The sequence below is a fragment of the Adelges cooleyi genome, unplaced genomic scaffold (genome assembly GCF_023614345.1).
Source record: "Adelges cooleyi isolate 19-005CV unplaced genomic scaffold, UGA_ACOO_1.1 ACOO_flye_CR_arks_rails_tigmint_CR_PRNA_620, whole genome shotgun sequence".
NCBI classification, from domain to species: domain Eukaryota; kingdom Metazoa; phylum Arthropoda; class Insecta; order Hemiptera; family Adelgidae; genus Adelges; species Adelges cooleyi.
In genome coordinates, this window is record NW_026096319.1 from 44,611 (window position 1) to 65,705 (window position 21,095).

Genomic DNA, 21,095 nt, shown 5'->3' on the forward strand with positions numbered 1-21,095 from the left:
CACCGTTTATCGTTACCGTTTGTCTTTATCTTACTGTTTGTTATAATATACTAGCGCATTACATACACCGAAAATGCGGTGTATAAAATAAAACCTAACACATTATCAATTGAAAACCTAAATTTGGCCCTCAAATGTACTCAAATTTTCACAATTATTTTTGTTATTACCCCCTCCCAACTTAGTTTTTTCATAGAAACTCTTAAAACTTAAATAATAACGTGTTTATTTTATTAATTTTTTAAATTGAGAATATTGTGTTAAAAATTTTGACTGGTCGATAAGCAGCTTCGGATAATTATTTTTGAAGTTTTTGAAATTTCAAGTTTAGGGCAGAAGGAAAAGTGGAGTGTAGTATTATTTTTTGTCTTCCCGCAATTCCCAACCGCACTTACCCTACCATTCTAACTTTAAAACTCGTATAACTCTAAAAATAATTAGTCAACATTTTTAGTACATTATTCCCAATTTTAAAAGTTAATAAAATATATACTTTAACGTTTAAGTTTCAAAAGTTGCTATCAAAAAATCTAAGTTGGGAGGGGGGTAAAAAAAAAATTGTGAAAAATTGAAATATTTGTGTGTAGTGAGTTGTTACGCAGTATTACTGTATGTATACGTGTTCGTTTATTATTTGTAAGGGGGGTACATTTTTTTTTCTAAATAATTTTACTTAAGTCGTTACGTTTTAAAACGTTGTATATCATGGAATACTTGTCTACACAATACATGATAAACCTTGATGAAGTCGAGAAACACACCCTGTAAATGTTACACCCGTTATGTCATTAACAAATTCCTTACTGAAGTTTTTTTGATTTTTCAAAAGGTTTTAAATGAATATAAAAATAAAGTAGTAAAATGACCGGATATGGAAATATTTATGCGCCCTAAAATAGAAATAAAATCAGTTTTTTTTAAACGAAAATTACAATTTTTGTATTACTATTTATTTATTTTACTTTTATTTTTAATTAAAATAAGTATTGATTATAATTTTTTTTATATTTGGTACATACAATACCTATTCAAGTGTAGTTATCGATCAGTATTTTATTTTAACTTTATTATTATTTGTTGTTATACAATTTAAAAAAATGTCAATTGCAAACGTTAAATAGCTTGAGATATTATTAAAAGCGTAAGGGTTTGAATTTAATTCACGTATAAGGTTTCCATTTATATTGTCTTTAAACCTGAGTTTTCCCTTAAAAATCTTTAGCTACTAATAAATTATACAGAAATTTTGATCTGGACCACAAAGTATATCCGACAAAAAATCGTAATATATATATACATATATATGCCATTTAATTGATATATTATTATCTACAAATACCCGTATAATAATGGGTTGATATTTACCCCTCGAGACATACTGTAACTACATTGCTATTTGCGTTTAATGACCTTTTGGTCCTTTACTTCTTTTTAACTACTGTGTTTAAAACAGTCGTAGAATGAACATAAACTACTACTATTTGAGTAAAATTGTAGTTTTTGTCGATCATAGTGGAGTGATCATAGTGCCTCAAAACCCAAACTAGTAGATAACCAATTTACCAACTCAAAAAATTGAAAATTACAATTGAGAACGCGATATATTCGCCAAAAAAACAAAAGTCCTAAGGAGCAAATATACTCACAACTAGTGTCGAATAGCTAAAAACGCCTACTTAAATACCAATAGCATCTCTGCATCGATGCTAAAAATAAACCGATAGGGACGTTAATAGGGAATGGAAAATCTTTTTAATATTAATATATTCCCGAGAATGCGAGAGTCTTAAATAAGATGAATCACGCTGTATAGTACACAGTTATAAATATGAAACATAGTGTTTAATTTTTTTTTGTTTAAATGTGACCACATAAAGTATAGCGGTAGTGTATCCAGGTGAAGTATTAGCACCTAATCTAACATTTATCTTTTACATTTATGTTCAGTAAAAGACGCAACCAGAAACGAACATTAACAGTACCAAATTTACGAAATCGATAGTTCATTTATACTCTTAACGATTAAGTTTCTATTTAAACCGAAACAACTATTTATTTTTACATAGCTTTTGAAGAAGTACAATATATTATTGGGTAAGAAAATTTTTTTTTCAATTTCATTACAATATTACCAGAATTAAATTCTATTACATAAGTAGGGTTAAGAACCCATTGGTAAAGAATTAATGGAACTAATTATTACAACCGAAGGGTTTTATTTGTTTTTAAATTTAGTAGAATTCACAGTAAAAATTAAAACTTATTCCTAAAACAATTAATAATTTAAGGTAATATTTGTGTTTTACGTACTCCTCGAAAATGTTGTTAATAAATATGAAGATGTAAAACTTTTAAATTTCCTTTACGATAATTATTTCGATTCAAAAAGCATATTTTGGCTTCGTCCAAATTGAGTCTATTTCCAAAGTCTTCACGAATTTTAATATTTAATTTTAAAATGTTTAAAATTACTTAATAATTAAATAATATTGAATCATATTTTTGACTATGTCTAAATTACTAGTATTAAATATATTGTAAGTAAGCATATTTTTATATTTAAAGTTTAGAATCGTTTTTATCGATACCGAAGAGTTTTGTTTGTTTTTAAAATTAGTAGAATACGCATATGTTCGATCGCTAACACAAAAATTTTTGCGCTAACACATTTTTTTATAGCATCTTTGCATCGAAGATAAAACTGAACCAATAACTGAATAGCGAACACAAAAATACTGAATAACACTAAACACCACCTGGCTTAAACATTTTTTTTGTTTAAATTTGATAAATATATACATATTGCATACACACCGTACACATATAGAGTGATCTAACACTGTTAAATAGTTAATCCCCTCACAATTACATGATTGGCTGGTACAGCAGGGCTACCGTATTATTATCCACCAACTAGTAATATATAAACGGTACAATATAAACTTCCAGTTATAAGTGTTGTAGAAAATCCGAATACCTAAAAAATCGATTGAATATCTAAATATTAATTACAAGCTTTCACGCAAGTATCAAGACCGCATTAGGCGGACCAAATATATAGACTAATAGATGCGTTAAAATATATAACACCATGTGTATATATATGTATGTATATACATGTGTATATATGTATATGTTAATATTTTGAATCGATAAACAGTTTTATCACGATTTTAATTACATTTGTTGTTTATGTATTGATTTTTATCGATATGAATTCCAAGTGCACTTTCGATTTCATAAGTTTTTGAAAATGATTTTCTTAATTTGACTTAATTTTAAATTCTGATCATCAGCAATCCTTTCCATCATTTACGAATTGTCATTTCTTTGACATTATTTATTCCTTGCAAACATTTTTCCGAATAAATTACAAACAAAATTATTTTATCGTCATCACGTAGCTTTACGGGTCTCGAATGTCCAACGCTACCTGTATTATTAAATGTAAGATTCATTACAGACAATAAATGAAACGTCAATAGAAATAATTGTCACACAAAATTGTCCAGTTAGAGATAGGTCGTATAGTTTTAGGCAGAGATCTAAAAAAATATTCATTATTCTTAATTTTAGTTCAAATAGATTGTTTTTATGTTTAATTCCAGAAATCATTCGAAAAGATATTCGTTTTTTGTATAATGGGGAAATTAAACTCTGTTCGTAGCCAACTACTGTGTTGCTTTGTGTAATTGAATAAAAATTCAACAGGTATTTAAAAAACATTTTTAATATACCTATGTTAGTTAAGATATATTATGGCTATCAACTAGTTATGGAAATAAATGATTAAGTAATTAAAGGACTTGTTCAGGTTTTTTTCTAGTTAAATATTTGTCAGTGGTTTCTCTTTTTGGATATAATGGTATGATTCATTAATACATTTTTTGTTATGCAATTTACGTGCTTGGATTAGAAGGTGTAGCGTTTTACACAAAGGTGTTTTTTATTGGAATAATTATTATAGAAATATTATTACCTCCGAACTAACTAACTAACTATACCTCCGAATACGTATATTAGTTTTAATGACCTTGGTTTTTAGCATCAATATGAAACGATAATGTGGTGTATTATAAACAATGTTTTTGGATTTCAGTTATTCAGTAAAAATCATTATTTAATTAAAAAAACTACTGTTGTGTTCTAGTTAGTTATATTAGTTTTATTTAGAGTATGATGTACATAATAACATCCGCCGTATTCCAATAAGTATAGATTTGTTTTGAGTTTTTGAGACGCTTGTAAGTCGATTAACGTTAAATCATAATGTTATAATAATTTAATCAATAATCAGCAAAGTAATCATATGATATGATTATAATAATTATAGTTACTATAATATTATTATATTAACTCATTTGTAGCCATGGTTGGTGTTCACATTTTAACATGTATATGTTTCATCGCTGGGCGTCAGGTACTAAAATGTTTCGTCCGAAACCTAACGCTGGATGTCACACTCGGTGGCTGCGGAGGAAGGAGGGGGGGATGAGAGATAAGATATAAGATATTAGAGATAAGAGATTAAAAATCCTAGTTAGAAATAAAATAGAGATAATGTAAAGCTGTTGTAAAGGGATGGGAGGGGATGGGGATGGGCTTGAGGTCGGCAGCTTGCGTACGAGTCCGCAACCACTTGAGACATGTGTGAAATATATTCTATACAGATGTAAGGATTTATAAGGATATATAAAGATAGTCGACCAAACTAATTTTAATTTCATTTGTTTGCCGTATATGTCTGCTACGGTGTTTCTCGTTCCGACCATTTAACTTAAATGAATGGTTAAATTGATTCAAAATAACTAACCAAGTGAATGTTGTCAATAAATCAGCTAAGGCCAATTATTAAAAAACTACTAAAAAAAACTTTTGGCGAAAAGAAAATATTTTTAAATCAGAATATTAGAAACGTAGGTATACTAAAATTGACATTTACTCGGCCATAAGATATGTGCCTATGTATTCGCTTGTAGAGTGGAAACTTTTAGGTTAACTCATAAAATTACTGGTTATGACATAGGTTAGCGAAGCTAAAGCAGGGCAAATGACTCAATAAAAAAAAAACAGTTCAACGTTTAAGAATAAAATGGAATAAAGGCACCCGTGAACCTACTGACACTGAATGATTTGTTAATTCCAGCAGAGTACTGCTGGACAACTTTAGATGGCAAAGGTTTTTTAATTCATGATTGTTTTGATATAGATCGCCATAAACCAAGAATTATAATATATTCAACTGATGATAACTTAAATTTAATGGCTAATTGTGACCATTGATATGTCAATGGAACTTTTTCAAGTTGTCCAAAATTATTTTATCAACTCTATACTATTCGTGACAAACAATACAGCAATGTTTTACTTTCTATAAACCCTCGTCTCCCAAACAAATGTGTCGTAGATCCATTTATTACATCACGAATATCCGGTTAAAAAAACTAGTTTGGGGCTCATAAAAAAAATGTTTCAGCCATTAGCTAGACGCTGGAGTGTTTTCCTACATTTTGATTTTGAACTCTATTATATACATATGAATATAAAATCGTCTAGGAGAATGATCTATTTGATTTTTAATCAAAAAGCATGCCATATTTTAATTGCATGTATCTTATCAAAAATGGTATCGGCGCAATATGAATATTCTACACCATAGTGAACAATTTTGTAGATTGTAGCCTGTTATATATAATGTTGTCATATGAAAAATGTATTATCCTTGTGTGTGTTACACGAAGTCAGAAATAAGGATATAAGGATGGTCAAATTAATTTGTTAGGTAGGCCCTTACTTACTGGCGAACTACGGAAATTGATATATGAGAAATATTAAATAATAATAATCGTTGCCAGTAAATTGATTAAAGCCAGACATTTTAAAACTACTAATAAAAACGTTTGGCCAGAATACATAATTAAGACTATACTATCATCATATATCGCAAGGAGATTATAGAACGGAAATAATCATATAATTATCAGGACTTATCCATGTATTGATGTATCTGCGTGAAGGGTAGATATTCTTTAAGTTTTTTTTTTTTGTATATAAAACAGTCTTAGAATGAACATAAACTACTACTATTTGAGAAATATTGTAGTTTTCGTCGATAAATCGGGCTTAGAGTAATCCTAGGGACCCAAAACGTTTTATATTTTACGGACGCACGCAAATTTTCAAAAAATACTTTCAAAAGCAAACACTGACAATACAAATAGAAAATCGATTGCTCATTTTTTACGTTGGACGCTTAAGTTCCTATTAAAACCGATAAAACCATTTAGTTTTACACAGATTTTTAAGAAGAACACTCGTATAATATATTACCAAGTAAGCATATTTTTACACTTTCAATACAATGTCGCTAAAGTTAAATTCTTTCATACTTTATTGTTTGACGAACTAACCAATCCGTTAGTAAGTTATCATTACAACTTATCCTAAACACCACTTTTATATTTTATCCCACCAACTTTCTTTTGTTTAGCTTTATGTTTCTATTACCGATGGTGCTAAACTCTTACCGAGTAAAAAAATTAATTAAAAACTTAAAACGAGTTTTAATTATTTAAAAAAAAAATTTACGAATAAAAATGTTTTCATTATTCACTTTTCTTCAACAAAATAAAAAATAACCATACATTCAGAGAAATAAATACATCATAACAATTCGTTTAAAATAATCATAATTATTTTGTTCATACTGGAGAATCACATCAAGAAACAACAATAATAATGAATTATATATTGTACTAAATCCGCCCACACATGTAATAATTTTGTCCATAACACCCAATTATTTATCAATACTGTCGTGGTCTTCGAACAGCCACATTGCCGCAGTAGAAATTCTAAAACACTACAGCCAGACGCAGTGTTAAAAATAAATGTTTTTTTAAAGTTATCGTTGTGGTATGGTTTTCAGCCAGCCACAGCCGTAGCGAAATTTGTAACTCTGTCGTGACCTATGAACATGTCACATCGCCGCAGAGATGAACCGACAATTTTTCAAATATTGTAGTGGTCAGGCCATACCACAACAATACAATTTCTATGTCCTTTAATCGTCGCAGCCCTTGAAACAGCTGCATTGCCGCGATTCGTTTGTCAAATAAGTACCCAAAAGTCATCAAAATCGATTTCTCATTGCAAAATCTCTCATTATATAGGCAGTACTTACAATTCATTACAAAAAAAAAAACACTTTTGGCGTTGCCATTGCGAAGCTCCACTAAGAATTCTTCGAGAAACATTAACACTGATACTATTTTTAGGCAATATTTTTCTGTCATCACGAATAAAAACACTTTTGGCTCAGCCATTGCGAAGCTCCACAAAACATTACTTATTAAAAATTACAACTTTAAAAAATTACTATTTCAAGGTTATATTAATTGTCTTTTAGGTATCTCCTCAAAAATGATCTCGATAAATAATAAGACAAAATTTTTTAAAAATCCCTTTGCCTTACAAACCTCTTAAAATATCCAAATTTTTCACAATCTTAAATACTTAATAGCTATATAAATTCAGAAAATATTTTAGCGATGCCCGAATCAAATCTATGTCCAAACTTTTTACAAATACAAACTCTTAAAAATTATATCGATTTAAAAAATATTCTTTGGCTTCGTCCGAATTGAATCTATGTCCGAAATTTTCACAAATGTCTATTCTAAAACAAAAGGATTGGATTTAAAAAAAAAAAATTTCCAAATTTTTACAATTACTTTATAATTAAACGATTTTGAATACAATTTTTGACTAAGTTACTATTAACTAATATATTACACGTAAGCATATTTTTACACTTATAGAAAATGTAAAGAACATTATCGATAAAGTTAAATACTATTATATTAAGTTGTTTTACAAACGTAAAACGGCTGCACAATATGTTAATAGTGATTATTAATAGTTAATAGTGAAGTGATATGTAATATTTTAGCAACAGCTCCTCAGACTGTTCTTTTACGGAAAACTGCAATTTTTTTAATTTAGTAACCTAAATAATTAATTTAAGTAGCCGTTACGAAGAACTTGAATATCTAAACAGAATTAAAATGAGACCATCCTATGTAGTCGATATTTTTTGATAAACCAAATAAACCAAAATGGTATTTACTCATATAAATTTTTTTTAAATAAAAAAATCATACTTTGAAGCTTATACAAATTATTTGGTAATGTAATAGGGACAGTCAAAATTAATTAAAACCTCTTTTTTCAAAAATATTGCCTATATAAAACCTAACCGCATGCAACCTAATACCCTTAAAGCACAGAGTTACAGGGTATTTGAACGGTGTCTACCTTCCTGTTTATCCTTTTTTCCAAAAAAACGCTATTTAAGCTACTAAACTATAAAAATGTTAAATAGTTTTACAATATAAAGCTAGGTAAAATTTGTTTGTTAAATATGTAAAAATAAAACAAAATACCAAAAAGATAAAATTATTTTAGATTTCGGATTTGTTGAAATCCGAAAGCATTATATAGGCAAAGTTAAAAGTTTTTTTTAAACATTTTTATCAACACATTTTACTTAGGTACACATCTTTATATTGTAATAGTATTTAATATTTAAGTTTAATATCAATAAGTTTTTCAAGAGGCTTAAATAGCGTTTTTTTTAATTTTTGGATTCCCATTACTAATATATATTTGTACAGAGTGGCCCACAATGATTTGACAAATGAAATAACTTTTGTTCTAGTGAATATTTTTGATATATTTTTTTTTTTTAATGATTTATACTCATTTGCGCTAAAAAAATAATTTATAGTTTATTCTTGTTTGCGCTATAAGCACCGCGGTTTTTATTTCACTTACCTGTTTTACTTATTTAATTATTTTTAAAAATTATTTTTTATTAAATTTTTTTATTTTTTTTAAGATTTTTTACCGAGTCAAGTTTTCTTGAAAAAAATTTAAAAATGCAATAAAAAAATTAAAAAAAAGTAAAACAGGTAAGTGCAATAAAAACCACCGTGCTTATGGCGCAAACAAGGATAAACTATAAATTATTTTGAAAAACAAAATCTCAAAAATATTCACTAGAACAAAAGTTATTACATTTGTCAAATCATTGTGGGCTACCCTGTAAATATTTTGAATATAAAATGTTTTACACAGAATAAAGAAATCGATACAATGTTGAAATTACTGTGTACAGTAGCATTACTTTTCGTAGCGGTGAAAGCCAACGATGAAAAGACTATTCCGTATGCGTTTTTCGGATCTAGAACTACTTACAAGACAGTTTCATCATTGCATATTGATGTACCAGCTGGTAAGACGTATTTTATTTGTTCTTTTTGAGTACTTGACTTTTTTTTTTTCATTTAAAGTGCATGTGCTTATATCCGCTTTTTTTTTTGTCTGTATCCATATATCTGAATAGTATAGGACCAATATTTTCTTCGAGACGTAACCTGTATAAATCACAAATTGTATATAGTTGTAGTGTAATGGGGTTGGGGGGGGGGGGGTATAAAAGTGGGAAAAATACTCTCTTTTAAGCTTAAAATTGAGGAAATCCATACGATTTTTCCTATTCGACTTTGACGTGTTATTATTTCCAGAAAAATAGTCGGATCGAGTTGAAGTTTAAAAGGTATATTGTTTTGACATGCCCCTGCGTGACAAAAGATTGAGATCTAAAATAATTATCGTCTTCCAGTCTCGCAATTAACGCCACTGAAGACAGTACATCGCACTACGACACAAACCAAATGTTATTTGTAGGGCCCCGCCGTATTCATTGACATAACATCAAACATTCATAATAGAGCATTTTAAGTCGATAATTCACATTTCATACGCTTCCGTATTACTACTCAAATTTTTTCTTAGACGACGAAGAGGGTTTTGGGAGATGTGATTTTTGTAGAGTTTGGAAATAAGTGGATTTTGGTGATTAAGGAGTTCGGAGTACAATCGTAGGTACGATAGTTTTGCTTGGTTGTATTTCATAAGGATGTTGGGAAATCAGGAAATGTTTGGAATGTTGTTTTATTTTAGTATGTCATATTTTTGCTGCGCCTCAAATTCTCGGCCTGTACCGCACAATTGGATTGATTTGAGTAAGAAGTCATACAAGTTAATTTTTGTGTTAAAATTGGATTTCTGTTGAAAAAAGAAGATGGAAAAAATGTGGGTTTCGAAGTAAAATTATTGGCATTACATTTTAACATGAGTTCCCCACGTTAAACGTCAGTCAAATTGTATGGCCGGTGTGTGGACGAAGAGAAATGTGGTTTGAGTGGATATACATTAGCTAACTAAGATTCTCCAGGATTTATACCATTAATCTAGTTTGTCAACATGTTGCTGTAGTTCATTTACTGCATTTATTTAAATGGTTTTCGTTTCATGCCATAAGAGTATTGTTGTCAGCGAATTAAGCTAGTGTAGTTTTTTCGCTTGATGGTTAATCAGCGGTAAATATAGGTCAAATAAAAGCTGCGAGGATATAGTTCCTTGTGGGACTCTTGCAATTATGTTTTTAGGCTGGAAAAAAATCGATCTAATTTTAAGTGAGAAATGACGTTTAGATACAAAATGTTAAAATAATAGGTATAACTGTGTAGAAAGGTATTTTTTTTTTTGATAGAAAGCAAATATGAATTACGCTAATCATGTTTTGTAGGTTATAAGGCACGTCAAGTTGTAATGTTGGCGAGACATGGAACGAGAACTCCAAAGATCAGCTATTCCAAGGATTTGCTACCGAAACTGGTAGAATTACAAAGCAAAATTACCAAAAGTCCTACGTTAAGTGAAAACGATTTCCAAGCCATAAAAAATTGGACAACAACCATCGACACCAAAAACTACAGACGTATAACACAGAATGGCCGTGATGAAATGAAAGAACTGGCAACAAGAGTTCGTGCAGCTTTTCCATATCTATTCGAACAGCATTACAACTCTAACAATTATGAAGTATATCACATCGTTCCCTGATTAACAATCACATGTAATATAAAAAGTTTTCAAATTTCATGCTACGGTAAAATAACTATTTTGTAAACCATAAAAATAATTTTAATAAAACCTTAATGGAGTTTAATAACAAGACGTTATATTTAATATATTTAAAAATCAAATATTCAAAATAGCCGCAAGTTTATCTTAAACTGTTTGTCGCCAGCGAGGGAAGTGTATTATAATCTTTTACTTTCAAAAAGTCACCTCTTAAAGTTAATTTTTGAAATTATATATTTTTTACCGTGGATATTGAGTTAAATTTTCAATTGATAATGAAATCTGGATTGTATTTACGACTTTTTTTAGCTAAATTTGTTATTTCTTAGAAAAAATTACTGTAGCGTGAAATTGAAACAACCCTGTAAATTTATACAAATATTTCAAATTATATTTGAACATTTTAGGTTTTGACCATGAAGGATTCACGTTGTGTTAATTCAAGTCTATCATTTATACAAAGCTTATTTGAAGATAAAAAAATCACCGAAATTCCTAAATGTGAGCCTACGGATCTCCTTCTAATGGTACGTTTGAAATTGTCGCGATTTCCTTTGCATTATTTCTAAGTAAATCTTATTTAAATTATATACAGTTAGATAGTATGGAAAAAAACGATACGAAACGTAAAGAGTTTCAAACATATATTGAGAATCAGGCGAAAGAATTCAAGGAAAGCCATCATATGGATGGTGTCTTGAAAAGGGTTGCGGCCAAATTGGGCGTAGATTCTAAAGAACTTGACCCTGGTAAGCTAACTAACAACCAAAAGCAACGTCGTTTCAATGGTTTTATACTATTTTGTTTTGTAGAGATCATAAACACAATGTACGATGCCTGTGCCTACGAATATTCTATTGACCAAAATAGGATTCCGCCGTGGTACAAAGCATTCACCCAAAAAGACCTTGAAGTAAGCTATGGTAGTAGACAAGTGATTTCCACGAACTATTAACATTTGATAATTTTGAAATGGCTATAGATTTTGGAGTACGCATGGGAACTTTCTTGGTACTATATAATTGGTTATGGAAATCCTTATAACAAAAAACTCGCTTGTCCGATGGCCATACGTCTCGAAGAATTGCTTAGGTAATATACATTTTCAACACTATGTATGTTATAGCGTTACTTATAAAGTTTTTAATTTTAGAGAATAATTTTCGTGTTGGACCACTGCATATTTTAAATTAGTAAAATCTATATCCTTTAATTTTGAAAGTTTCGAAGAGCATTATGGCCTTAAGCGACTATTTCCAAAAATTCTATCTCTACATTTAATTTTTAATTTTAAGAAGGATTGTGATATTAACTCATAGTCGTCCAAACTTCATTAAGAACATCTAGTTTGTTTTGTTTTTTTTTTTTTAATTTGAAGCGAAAAATAAAGACCACTCTAAAATATAATATTGACATTTTTTAATGACCTGGTGCATAGATGTGACAGTAGTATGATTTCAGAAAAAAAACTAATGAAGAAGGACCAGATGCTGTATTCTACTTTGCATGCGAGAAAAACATAATGACTATGCTCTTCATGTTAGGCCTAGCCGACGGTGACGATCCATTTACGGCATCCAACTACAAAGGTATAGAAGGCCTTAATTGGAGAACTTCTTTGTACGGTGTATGGGCTGCAAATTTTATGGCTGTACTATTCGAAAACGCTAATAGTGAATACGAAGTAGCATTTTATTTCAACGAAAATTTAACAACTATAACTTTAAAAGATGGTACAAAGTGTACATACTGTCCGTTGTTGGGTATTCAAGAAAAGTTAACAGCCTTTATATCCGACAATGACTGTGTCAATTTTGTAGCTGATAATATCTTAAAAATCACTCAAGAAACAAATCAATACTGGTATTTAAGCACGAAAACCGCTTACAAATTGGTTTCTGCAAAAGAAATCTTTGTACCGCCTAGTAAGTAATAGCACCATTCTTATTGCTGGATTTGTATATTATATTCTTCGATGATACGATTTAAAGTAAAAAATTCAATATTTATAAACAGATATTATCATACAATATTTATTTGTTTTATTTATAATTACTTTAAATTTTACTTTACTAATAGCTTATTAAATCTATTTTTGTTAATAACTTAACAAGTCTTTGTTAAAATAAAATACGTTATTTTTGTTTTATAGATCATAAACCAATTCAGATTTTTACTGTAAACAGTCACGGTACGCAACCTTTAACACGTAGCTTTACTACAAGTGTGTTAAATTCGCTTGAGATCTTAAAAGGAAAAATCGGTGAAAATGCGAAAATGACCCCACCGGAAATTCAAGCTATTATGAATTGGCAACAAAGTATTAAAAACAAGCTAAACAATAAAAATTTGATCCCAAAAGGTCATGTTGAAATAAAGGAATTGGCTTTGAGAGTTCGGAAAGCATTCTCAGATTTATTTAAACAGTCAGACAACTATAAAGTACATTGAATAACAATATCACAATAATTTACAATATAATTAAACGCCAATACATTATATTGGTTTAAAATTTTAGGCATTGACAATAGGAGAAGATCGTTGTAAAGAAACTGGAATACTGTTTCTACAAAATGTTTATGGTAATACAAATATTGCCGACGTTTCCAAATGTAATGACGATGACTTCTTTTTAACGGTAACCATATTAAAATATAAATATTTACATTGTTTTTACCCGAAGATTGTTGTTGATTTAGATTGAAAAGATTAAAAAACGAAAACACGAGGATGAAAAAGAGGTCGAAAGTAAAGAATTCAAAAAAAGCTATTTTATGAATAAAGTTGTTGATAGAGTTAAAGTTAAAATGGGAGCTAACGATATTACTTTAGGTACGTAAAACGAAAAATATACAATATAGACAATATAGACCTGTAACTAACTTGCCTATCTATTAGATGATGTAAACATTATCTATGAAGCATGTCGCGACGAAAGGTTATCTGATGACGAATCGCTTCCCCCTTGGTGTATTGTATTCTGTAAAGAAGACTTAGAAGTAAGCATTGCAGTGTGGGGTTTTATTTTAAATAGATTTAACAATTTTTTTATAATTTTGAAATGATCATAGGTTTTGGAATATTATGAGGAACTGCAACTGTACTATGCTTATGGATACGGAAATCCGTCCAATGTGAAACTCGCATGTCCAATGGCTGTTCAACTGCTGAAAACTTTGGAGTAATATGAACTGATTAGTTTATTAATTTTTACATACAACTTTTGTATAAAAATTAATTAAATGAAATATTGGTCACATAACCAGAGTACTGCAACATTTATCCGAATAACGAATAAAAATATAATACATTTATTCGAATAACTCCGCGGTTAAGAGCCAAAAGATATGTGTAAAATTGCAATTTTGAGGTTTTACATGTAATGCGTGTATACTGTGTATATTATCTTGTGTCAACTTATGGTGTCTGTAGATTTAATATCAAATGAGATATTTGAAAATATATTAAAATTGAATTTTTTATAGAATTTAATATATAGTACACTACTTGTGTCGAGATGCCGTCCGGGTAGACAAACTAGCCAGCCGTTTCCGATTCGCAAACTAGTGCACCCGTTGTGTTGACTTTTACTCCTCTTCTCTATACTATATATTTCATAGAACTGGTGATCTATAGTGATGGAACTTGAAGAAATTGGTCCAGTATTAAACAAGTTATAGTGGGTACAGGCACAATAAATACGCACGTCCTCATCGGACCCAAAAATATTCCAATAATAGCCTACTCTGGATAATATATAACCATATTGTGTTGACTGCTCTTAAAGAATATTTTCCTTGTTTTTTTAAATATCTATTGTACGATTTATGGTTTCAGAGAAAAAATTAATAAAAACAAAGGACCCGATGGTTTATTTCACTTTGCAAACACGACTAACATTTTGAGCTTACACGTCATGTTGGGTTTGGGCAAAGACCACAGTCCACTCACGGCATCGAACTTTATTGAAAAGAAAAATCGCCAATGGAGGAGTTCCATGTTCAGCCCGTCGGCTGCAAATTTTATGGCCGTACTTTTCAAAAACGCTAATAATGATTATGTAGTAGCATTTTATATCAACGAACGTATTACAAGGATACCTTTAGGAAACGGTTCGTCTTGTACAGAATGCCAGTGGTCAGATATTCAAAACAAGTTACAAGCATACATAAGCGACAATGACTGTGTTCACTTTATAGCTGACTACAATAATTAAACAGCCGGACCATTTTTATTTTGATCAGTTTTTATTCAATAATTATTTTACATATTTTTAAGTATTTACAGTGGTGTATTATAAACAATATCGTTTGAATTCAGTTATTCAGTAAAAGTTGTCATTTAATTAAATAAATTACTGTTGTGTTAATTAGTTTTATTTTTATTATTTATACTATCATTTACATAATATTATTCGTCTTATTCGTAGTAATGTGTAGATTGATTAAAGTCTTAGACAATTGTAACCCGATTAATGTTAGATAGTCAGATATGTAGCCATGGTTATTCTATAGTACCAATTACATAGAATTGTTGTTTTATAAAGGTGGAACTTGAAAAAATTGGTCCAGTATTAAATAAGCCATAGTGGGTACAGGCACAATAAATACACACATCATTATACCTAATACCAATGACTTCGAGACCCCGCATCGGACCCAAAAATATTCCAATAATAGCCTACTCTGGATAATATATAACCACGTTGTATTGATTGTGCTCATTAATTTATGAATATTTTCCTTGTTTTATAAATAGCTATTGTATAATTTATGATTTCAGAAAAAAAATAAATAAAAAAGAAGGACCCGATGGTTTGTTTCACTTTGCAAACCGGACTGACATTTTGAGCTTACACGTCATGTTGGGTTTGGGCAAAGACAACAGTCCACTCACGGCATCGAACTTTATTGAAAAGAAAAATCGCCAATGGAGGAGTTCCATGTTCAGCCCGTCGGCTGCAAATTTTATGGCCGTACTTTTTGAAAACGCTAATAATGATTATGTAGTAGCATTTTATATCAACGAACGTATTACAAGGATACCTTTAGGAAACGGTTCGTCTTGTACAGAATGCCAGTGGTCAGATATTCAAAACAAGTTACAAGCATACATAAGCGACAATGACTGTGTTAATTTAATAGCTGAATACGATAATAAAACATCCTGTCTATCCTGTTTTGGCCAGTTTTTATTCAATAATTTTTTTAAATGTTTTTAAGTATTTACAGTGGTGTATTGTTTGAATTCAGTTATTCAGTAAAAATTATCGTTTAATTAAATAAATTACTGTTGTGTTGATTAATTTTATTTTTATTATTTATACTATCATGTACATAATATTATTCGTCTTATTCGTAGTAAGGTGAAGATTGATTAAAGTCTTAGACAATTGTAACCCGATTAATGTTAGATAGTCAGATATGTAGCCATTGTTATTGATTACATATATGATTACAAATTAATCCATTACTAGTTACTAAGAAAATATTTGATTTTTGTAAAAAGGGTCTAAGTCCACTATATTAGAAAGCTAATACTCTGGACAGCATTTTAAAAAAATAATATTGTTTTACAGAGTGTAATTTTACTGTTTAATATCTATTAATTTTGATAAAGCCTTTATATGTTTATGCATTTTGAAATATATCAAACGTTTTTTTTTCATTTTTCCAAAAGTTTAAAGTTAAGGACTAAAGCCCTTTTTGCATGAAGCGATTCAATTATTATGTATGGTAGATCTAACGTTATAGTTATTCCCGTGAATACATTTTACAACATTCTAAATTAAATAATATTCAGCTATAGTTATAAAATATTATTTCAATCAAGCTGTACCAATAGACAAAAAATGATTATCACTTAACCACAAACAACACGAATTTATCATGGTTTGTTAATTCAGTCGTGGTTTAAAAATGAATCGTGGAAAGGTAAACAGGTAATTTAATAATGATTCAAAAATAGCTAATGGATACAAAACAATCGTGTTCATGATTAAATGAACAAATTATTGAATAACGGAACAATAAGGAATTTTAGCTTCGAAGTTAGTTCTGTAATGATGTACGTTTTTTTTTTGTGTCAGAAAACAATTTTTTAATTCTTCTAAACCGATTTACTCAAGAAGCACCTATATAATATGTAGATTGTTACTTTGATTGGTCTAGGGTGAAAAAGTTTATTTATTCTACCTCAAAACCTGGAAAAACCAAAGAAATGGTCGGTTTTTTAACTTTCAACTTATAACTTAGTGAAAACCGTAGAATCGAATCAATAATTTAAAAAAATATTTATTTGGTATTTCCCTGTCCATAATTAATCTAATCGATAACCCTCCTCGCCCTGCACACAGAGGTGGAAATATTTTTTCATTTAACCGACAAAGTTTCAGTGTCTATTTACACAAGGTGATTCTTTTATCACGAACCACACAATATCTCATAGGGTTTAATAAGAGATTACAATTTTTTTTTTAGTATTGTTTTTATACAACGTGATCTCAATTTTTCAAATTTCATTTGAAAGGTGGAGTGTAGTATTATTTTTATCTGCGCGTATTTCCCAACCGCACTTCTCCTCACATCTTGAAAGTTTTTAGTTTTTAGTTTTATAAATAATGTTGTCTAAAGTTTTTTTTTTTTTGTTTTAAACATAATATAGGTACATGTTTGATCTTGTTCAGACTTATTCAGCTTAAATCTGTAAAGGGTACATTCGGACACCCGTTACCACTAGCCCTAAATATACTTACTGAGCACTTGTCAATAAGGTAATATGTAAACTAACTACACAATATATATATATATATATATATTGTGTAGTTAGTTTACTTTAATTTTACAAGGTTTACAATAATATGAAGATACCACATTTTAATAATTTGACGGTCAATGTACTTTTCACTTGTTTATTTACAAAGCCTCGACAACTGGTTCATTGGCCAAGCTATAGTTATTTTTTTTTAATTTATTAGCCTGAAACTACTTTAGTACAACTTCAGAAACATACTATGCTAGACTCGCATTGGATATATTATTACTCATATTATATGAGTAGTGAGAACTATATAAATATACAACACTATATTTTTTATATTATACAGGGTGCACTTATCGTGAACCACTCAACCACTCAACTGGGTTTAATTAATAATTACAATATTTTTTTCCATAATGTTTGTATACAATGTGATCTCAATTTCGCATAATTCGTTTGTTTTTACCCCCCTCCCAACTTAGTTTTTCTGATGGTAACTTTTGAAACCTAAATGGTAACGCATAAATTTCATTAAGTTTTTAAATTAAGAATTATGTACTCAGAATTTTCACTGGTCGATAACCGTTTTTGGATAACTATTTTTGAAGTTAATGAAGTTTCAAGTTCAGAGGATCAAAGGTAATGATCATACAACTATTCAGTGTTTTAAAATTCTATTTAAATGATTTATTATAAATAATAATAATTATTTTTTTAATAATCAATTTTAGTTTTTATGTAACTGTGTTAACAAAGATGTATCATATTTATATTATATAGTTGCTGGTCGATATTTGTTTTACAACACAACGGCGGTGTTAAAATGTCAATATTATGAAAAAAATTTCAAAATCTTATACCTAATTATCTATTTATTTAAAAATTTTATTAAGTATAATAATATTATGGAGAATTCAAACATCGTGGCAAAAACGGCAAATGGGGCAACAATACTGAGTTTCCAGGAGTAATTTTTTGGTAATTAAAATAGCAAAGATGCCCAAATAAAGGTATGTACTATGTAATTTATTATATATAGCTGCTTGTGTACCCAAAATGCATGCTTCTTGCATAGTCAGTTGTATGTCACCTGACGGAAAACCATTAGCTCTGTTTGTTTACGCGTCAGAAAACAAAACGAAAAATATCATGTATCATAAAGCATTGCAATAATTAGTATGGTGATAGCAAAGTACACGGTATAAATTAACCCGGGCAGAAATGTTTTTTTAAAGTGTATAAATTATAATTAGTGAGTACTTTGTTGCAATTGTATTGCTTAACCAGAGCAAAGCCGGGAACACAGGCAGCTAGTTTTAATTAGAACAATTATAATAAAATACCACATTTTAATAATTTGACGGTCAATGTATTTTTCATTTGTTTATTTACAGAACCTCGACAACTGGTTCATTGGCCAAACTATAGTTATTTTTTCAAACACGTGTTCTAACACGAGCTCGCCGGCATCGTCATCAGGCAATCGTGTTAACTCGGGGGGGGGGGCGTTGAATCAGGTCCCAGGCGATGGCAGTAATGCCACCGTAAATTCTGACCGAAGGCGTGTCCAGTGATCCAGATTAACAAGAGCCGAGGCACCCGGACTACCCCCAACGTACCGGCGGGAAAGTCGGGACCATCCGGACAGAGAAAGAAAGCGGCCAGCAGCAACGCCAAGGGACCCATTAAGAGGCCGCGGATGGACTCGTCTGAACAGGAAGAGGTTGACCAGGAGACACCCCTATCTGAAAAGTCAACAAAGAAGAAGAAGATATCGAGAAACGTATCTTTCGCGGAGATCCCGGTCGCGTCAAGTACACCGAGCGGAGAGGGTAACAGGAGGCGGCAACCACTGAACCTTCACTTCCCCCCACTGAAGGGGAGCGGAACACTGGATGACCAACCCAGCCCGTCGGAAGGGAGACAGACACAGGCAAAAGTAGATGAGCCCCGATGGAGCAGAGTAGTGCGCGATGGTAGAGGGCCGAGACAGACCAGACCCACTGCAGAAGAGCTGAGCAGGAGGGTCCCAAAAACGGACGCTACCATTATAGGCCCCATCCCGGAAGGACGCCGGTATACAGAAGTCATGGGCAATGTGACGAAAGCGGTGGACCTTCAAAGGCTAGGAGTTACCCTTAGGGATACCAGAAGGACCCGCGATGGAGCGGTCATCCTCCAGTTTAAGGGTACCCGCGAGAAAGTGGACAAGGTGGCCGAGGAAATAAGAAAAGCCCTTGGCGCCGACACCAGAAACTTCTTTCTTGCCTAGGGTCGCGCTAACTACACTATTTATTAATCATAGACAAATTAAAAATAAAATGGTCTAAACTTGCGTCAGTGCAATGTGAATATGCAATCATATTAAAAAATAAAACATCTATTTAAATAAATTTAACATACACAATCTGCAACATGTATTTATTTTTACTGTTTCGGTCGACATAAAAGCTAGTCGCATGAAAAAAACTTAGAAAAAAGTTTGACAAATAAATCAAATTTTATTTAGCTTATAGATGTTATTAATTTAGCAGACTAAAATTATTACTTATTACACGCATATTTTCTGACAATGTAAGTACATTTTTATATATATTTTTTTTAAGTTTTACAATAATTTGTTATTGTGTATTTGTATATGCTCGGGAAAACGTTTACACCACTAGGGCAATTGTATTAAAACGCAAGACTATACTACGGAAATTGTACAGGTATCGTAGTTATTATGTATGTTATTTAATGGAGACAATAATAAAACATGCTAGATTTTCAAATCAAAGTCAAGATAGACACCTTTTTCAACTCAAAAAATTTGCCACGTCATAACGTTTTGAGATATAATAGAATTTTGTTTAAAATTTTTTTTTTATGGCCTTAGTGTCTAGACTATTAGCAAACATACTTAGATATTTACAGTACATGAATTATTTGTAGCTAGTTTTACATTTAAAAATTGTTGCACATGTTAATATTTTTAAATAATAAAATAGTTTAGGAATATTTCGGTTGATAATATGCTTTTGAGGTATGTGTCGTCATTAAAAATATTCCTTTATTCTTACCAACAATAACATTCGAGAATGATAGAAGAATGATGTGTATAATTGTGATGCCTGACAATTATCCCTGTATAATGTCGTATACGCACTTTTGTACAAGAAATGTTACAAACACATACACACACAAACTGTAAATATAACTTATTACCTTTTACCTGACAACTATGGTGGCAGACCTATTAATGGTCGCCACTTCCGGATTGGCCCTGCCTCGGCTGCTTTCCATCCAACGTTAAGCCTACATAATTATTTGTTAAAGAACACTTAGCTGTTATTGTCTTTAAG

At 30.4% G+C, this 21,095-nt stretch overlaps 1 protein-coding gene across 18 annotated transcripts in view; it reads left to right on the plus strand.

Annotated features, from left to right (window-relative positions):
- Window positions 1–16,228, plus strand: part of LOC126844093 (multiple inositol polyphosphate phosphatase 1-like) — a 54,336-nt gene extending 38,108 nt beyond the window's left edge. For 6 of the 18 annotated variants that reach the window (XM_050581960.1, XM_050581961.1, XM_050581962.1 and 3 more), the window contains 13 exons: window positions 9,139–9,295; window positions 10,655–10,950; window positions 11,400–11,519; window positions 11,588–11,741; window positions 11,805–11,905; window positions 11,975–12,084; window positions 12,454–12,917; window positions 13,145–13,434; window positions 13,511–13,630; window positions 13,692–13,824; window positions 13,891–13,991; window positions 14,064–14,173; window positions 14,830–15,361. In XM_050581960.1, the coding sequence (XP_050437917.1) occupies window positions 9,157–9,295; window positions 10,655–10,950; window positions 11,400–11,519; window positions 11,588–11,741; window positions 11,805–11,905; window positions 11,975–12,084; window positions 12,454–12,917; window positions 13,145–13,434; window positions 13,511–13,630; window positions 13,692–13,824; window positions 13,891–13,991; window positions 14,064–14,173; window positions 14,830–15,208 (2,517 nt within the window). In that variant the 5' untranslated portion in view covers window positions 9,139–9,156 and the 3' untranslated portion in view covers window positions 15,209–15,361. Of the gene's footprint in view, window positions 1–1,888; window positions 2,095–9,138; window positions 9,296–10,654; window positions 10,951–11,399; window positions 11,520–11,587; window positions 11,742–11,804; window positions 11,906–11,974; window positions 12,085–12,453; window positions 12,918–13,144; window positions 13,435–13,510; window positions 13,631–13,691; window positions 13,825–13,890; window positions 13,992–14,063; window positions 14,174–14,829; window positions 15,362–15,774 lie in introns of those variants that run through there. The other 12 variants (XM_050581957.1, XM_050581948.1, XM_050581954.1 and 9 more) reach the window with 9 other exon arrangements.
- The last annotated feature ends 4,867 nt before the right edge of the window (window positions 16,229–21,095 follow it).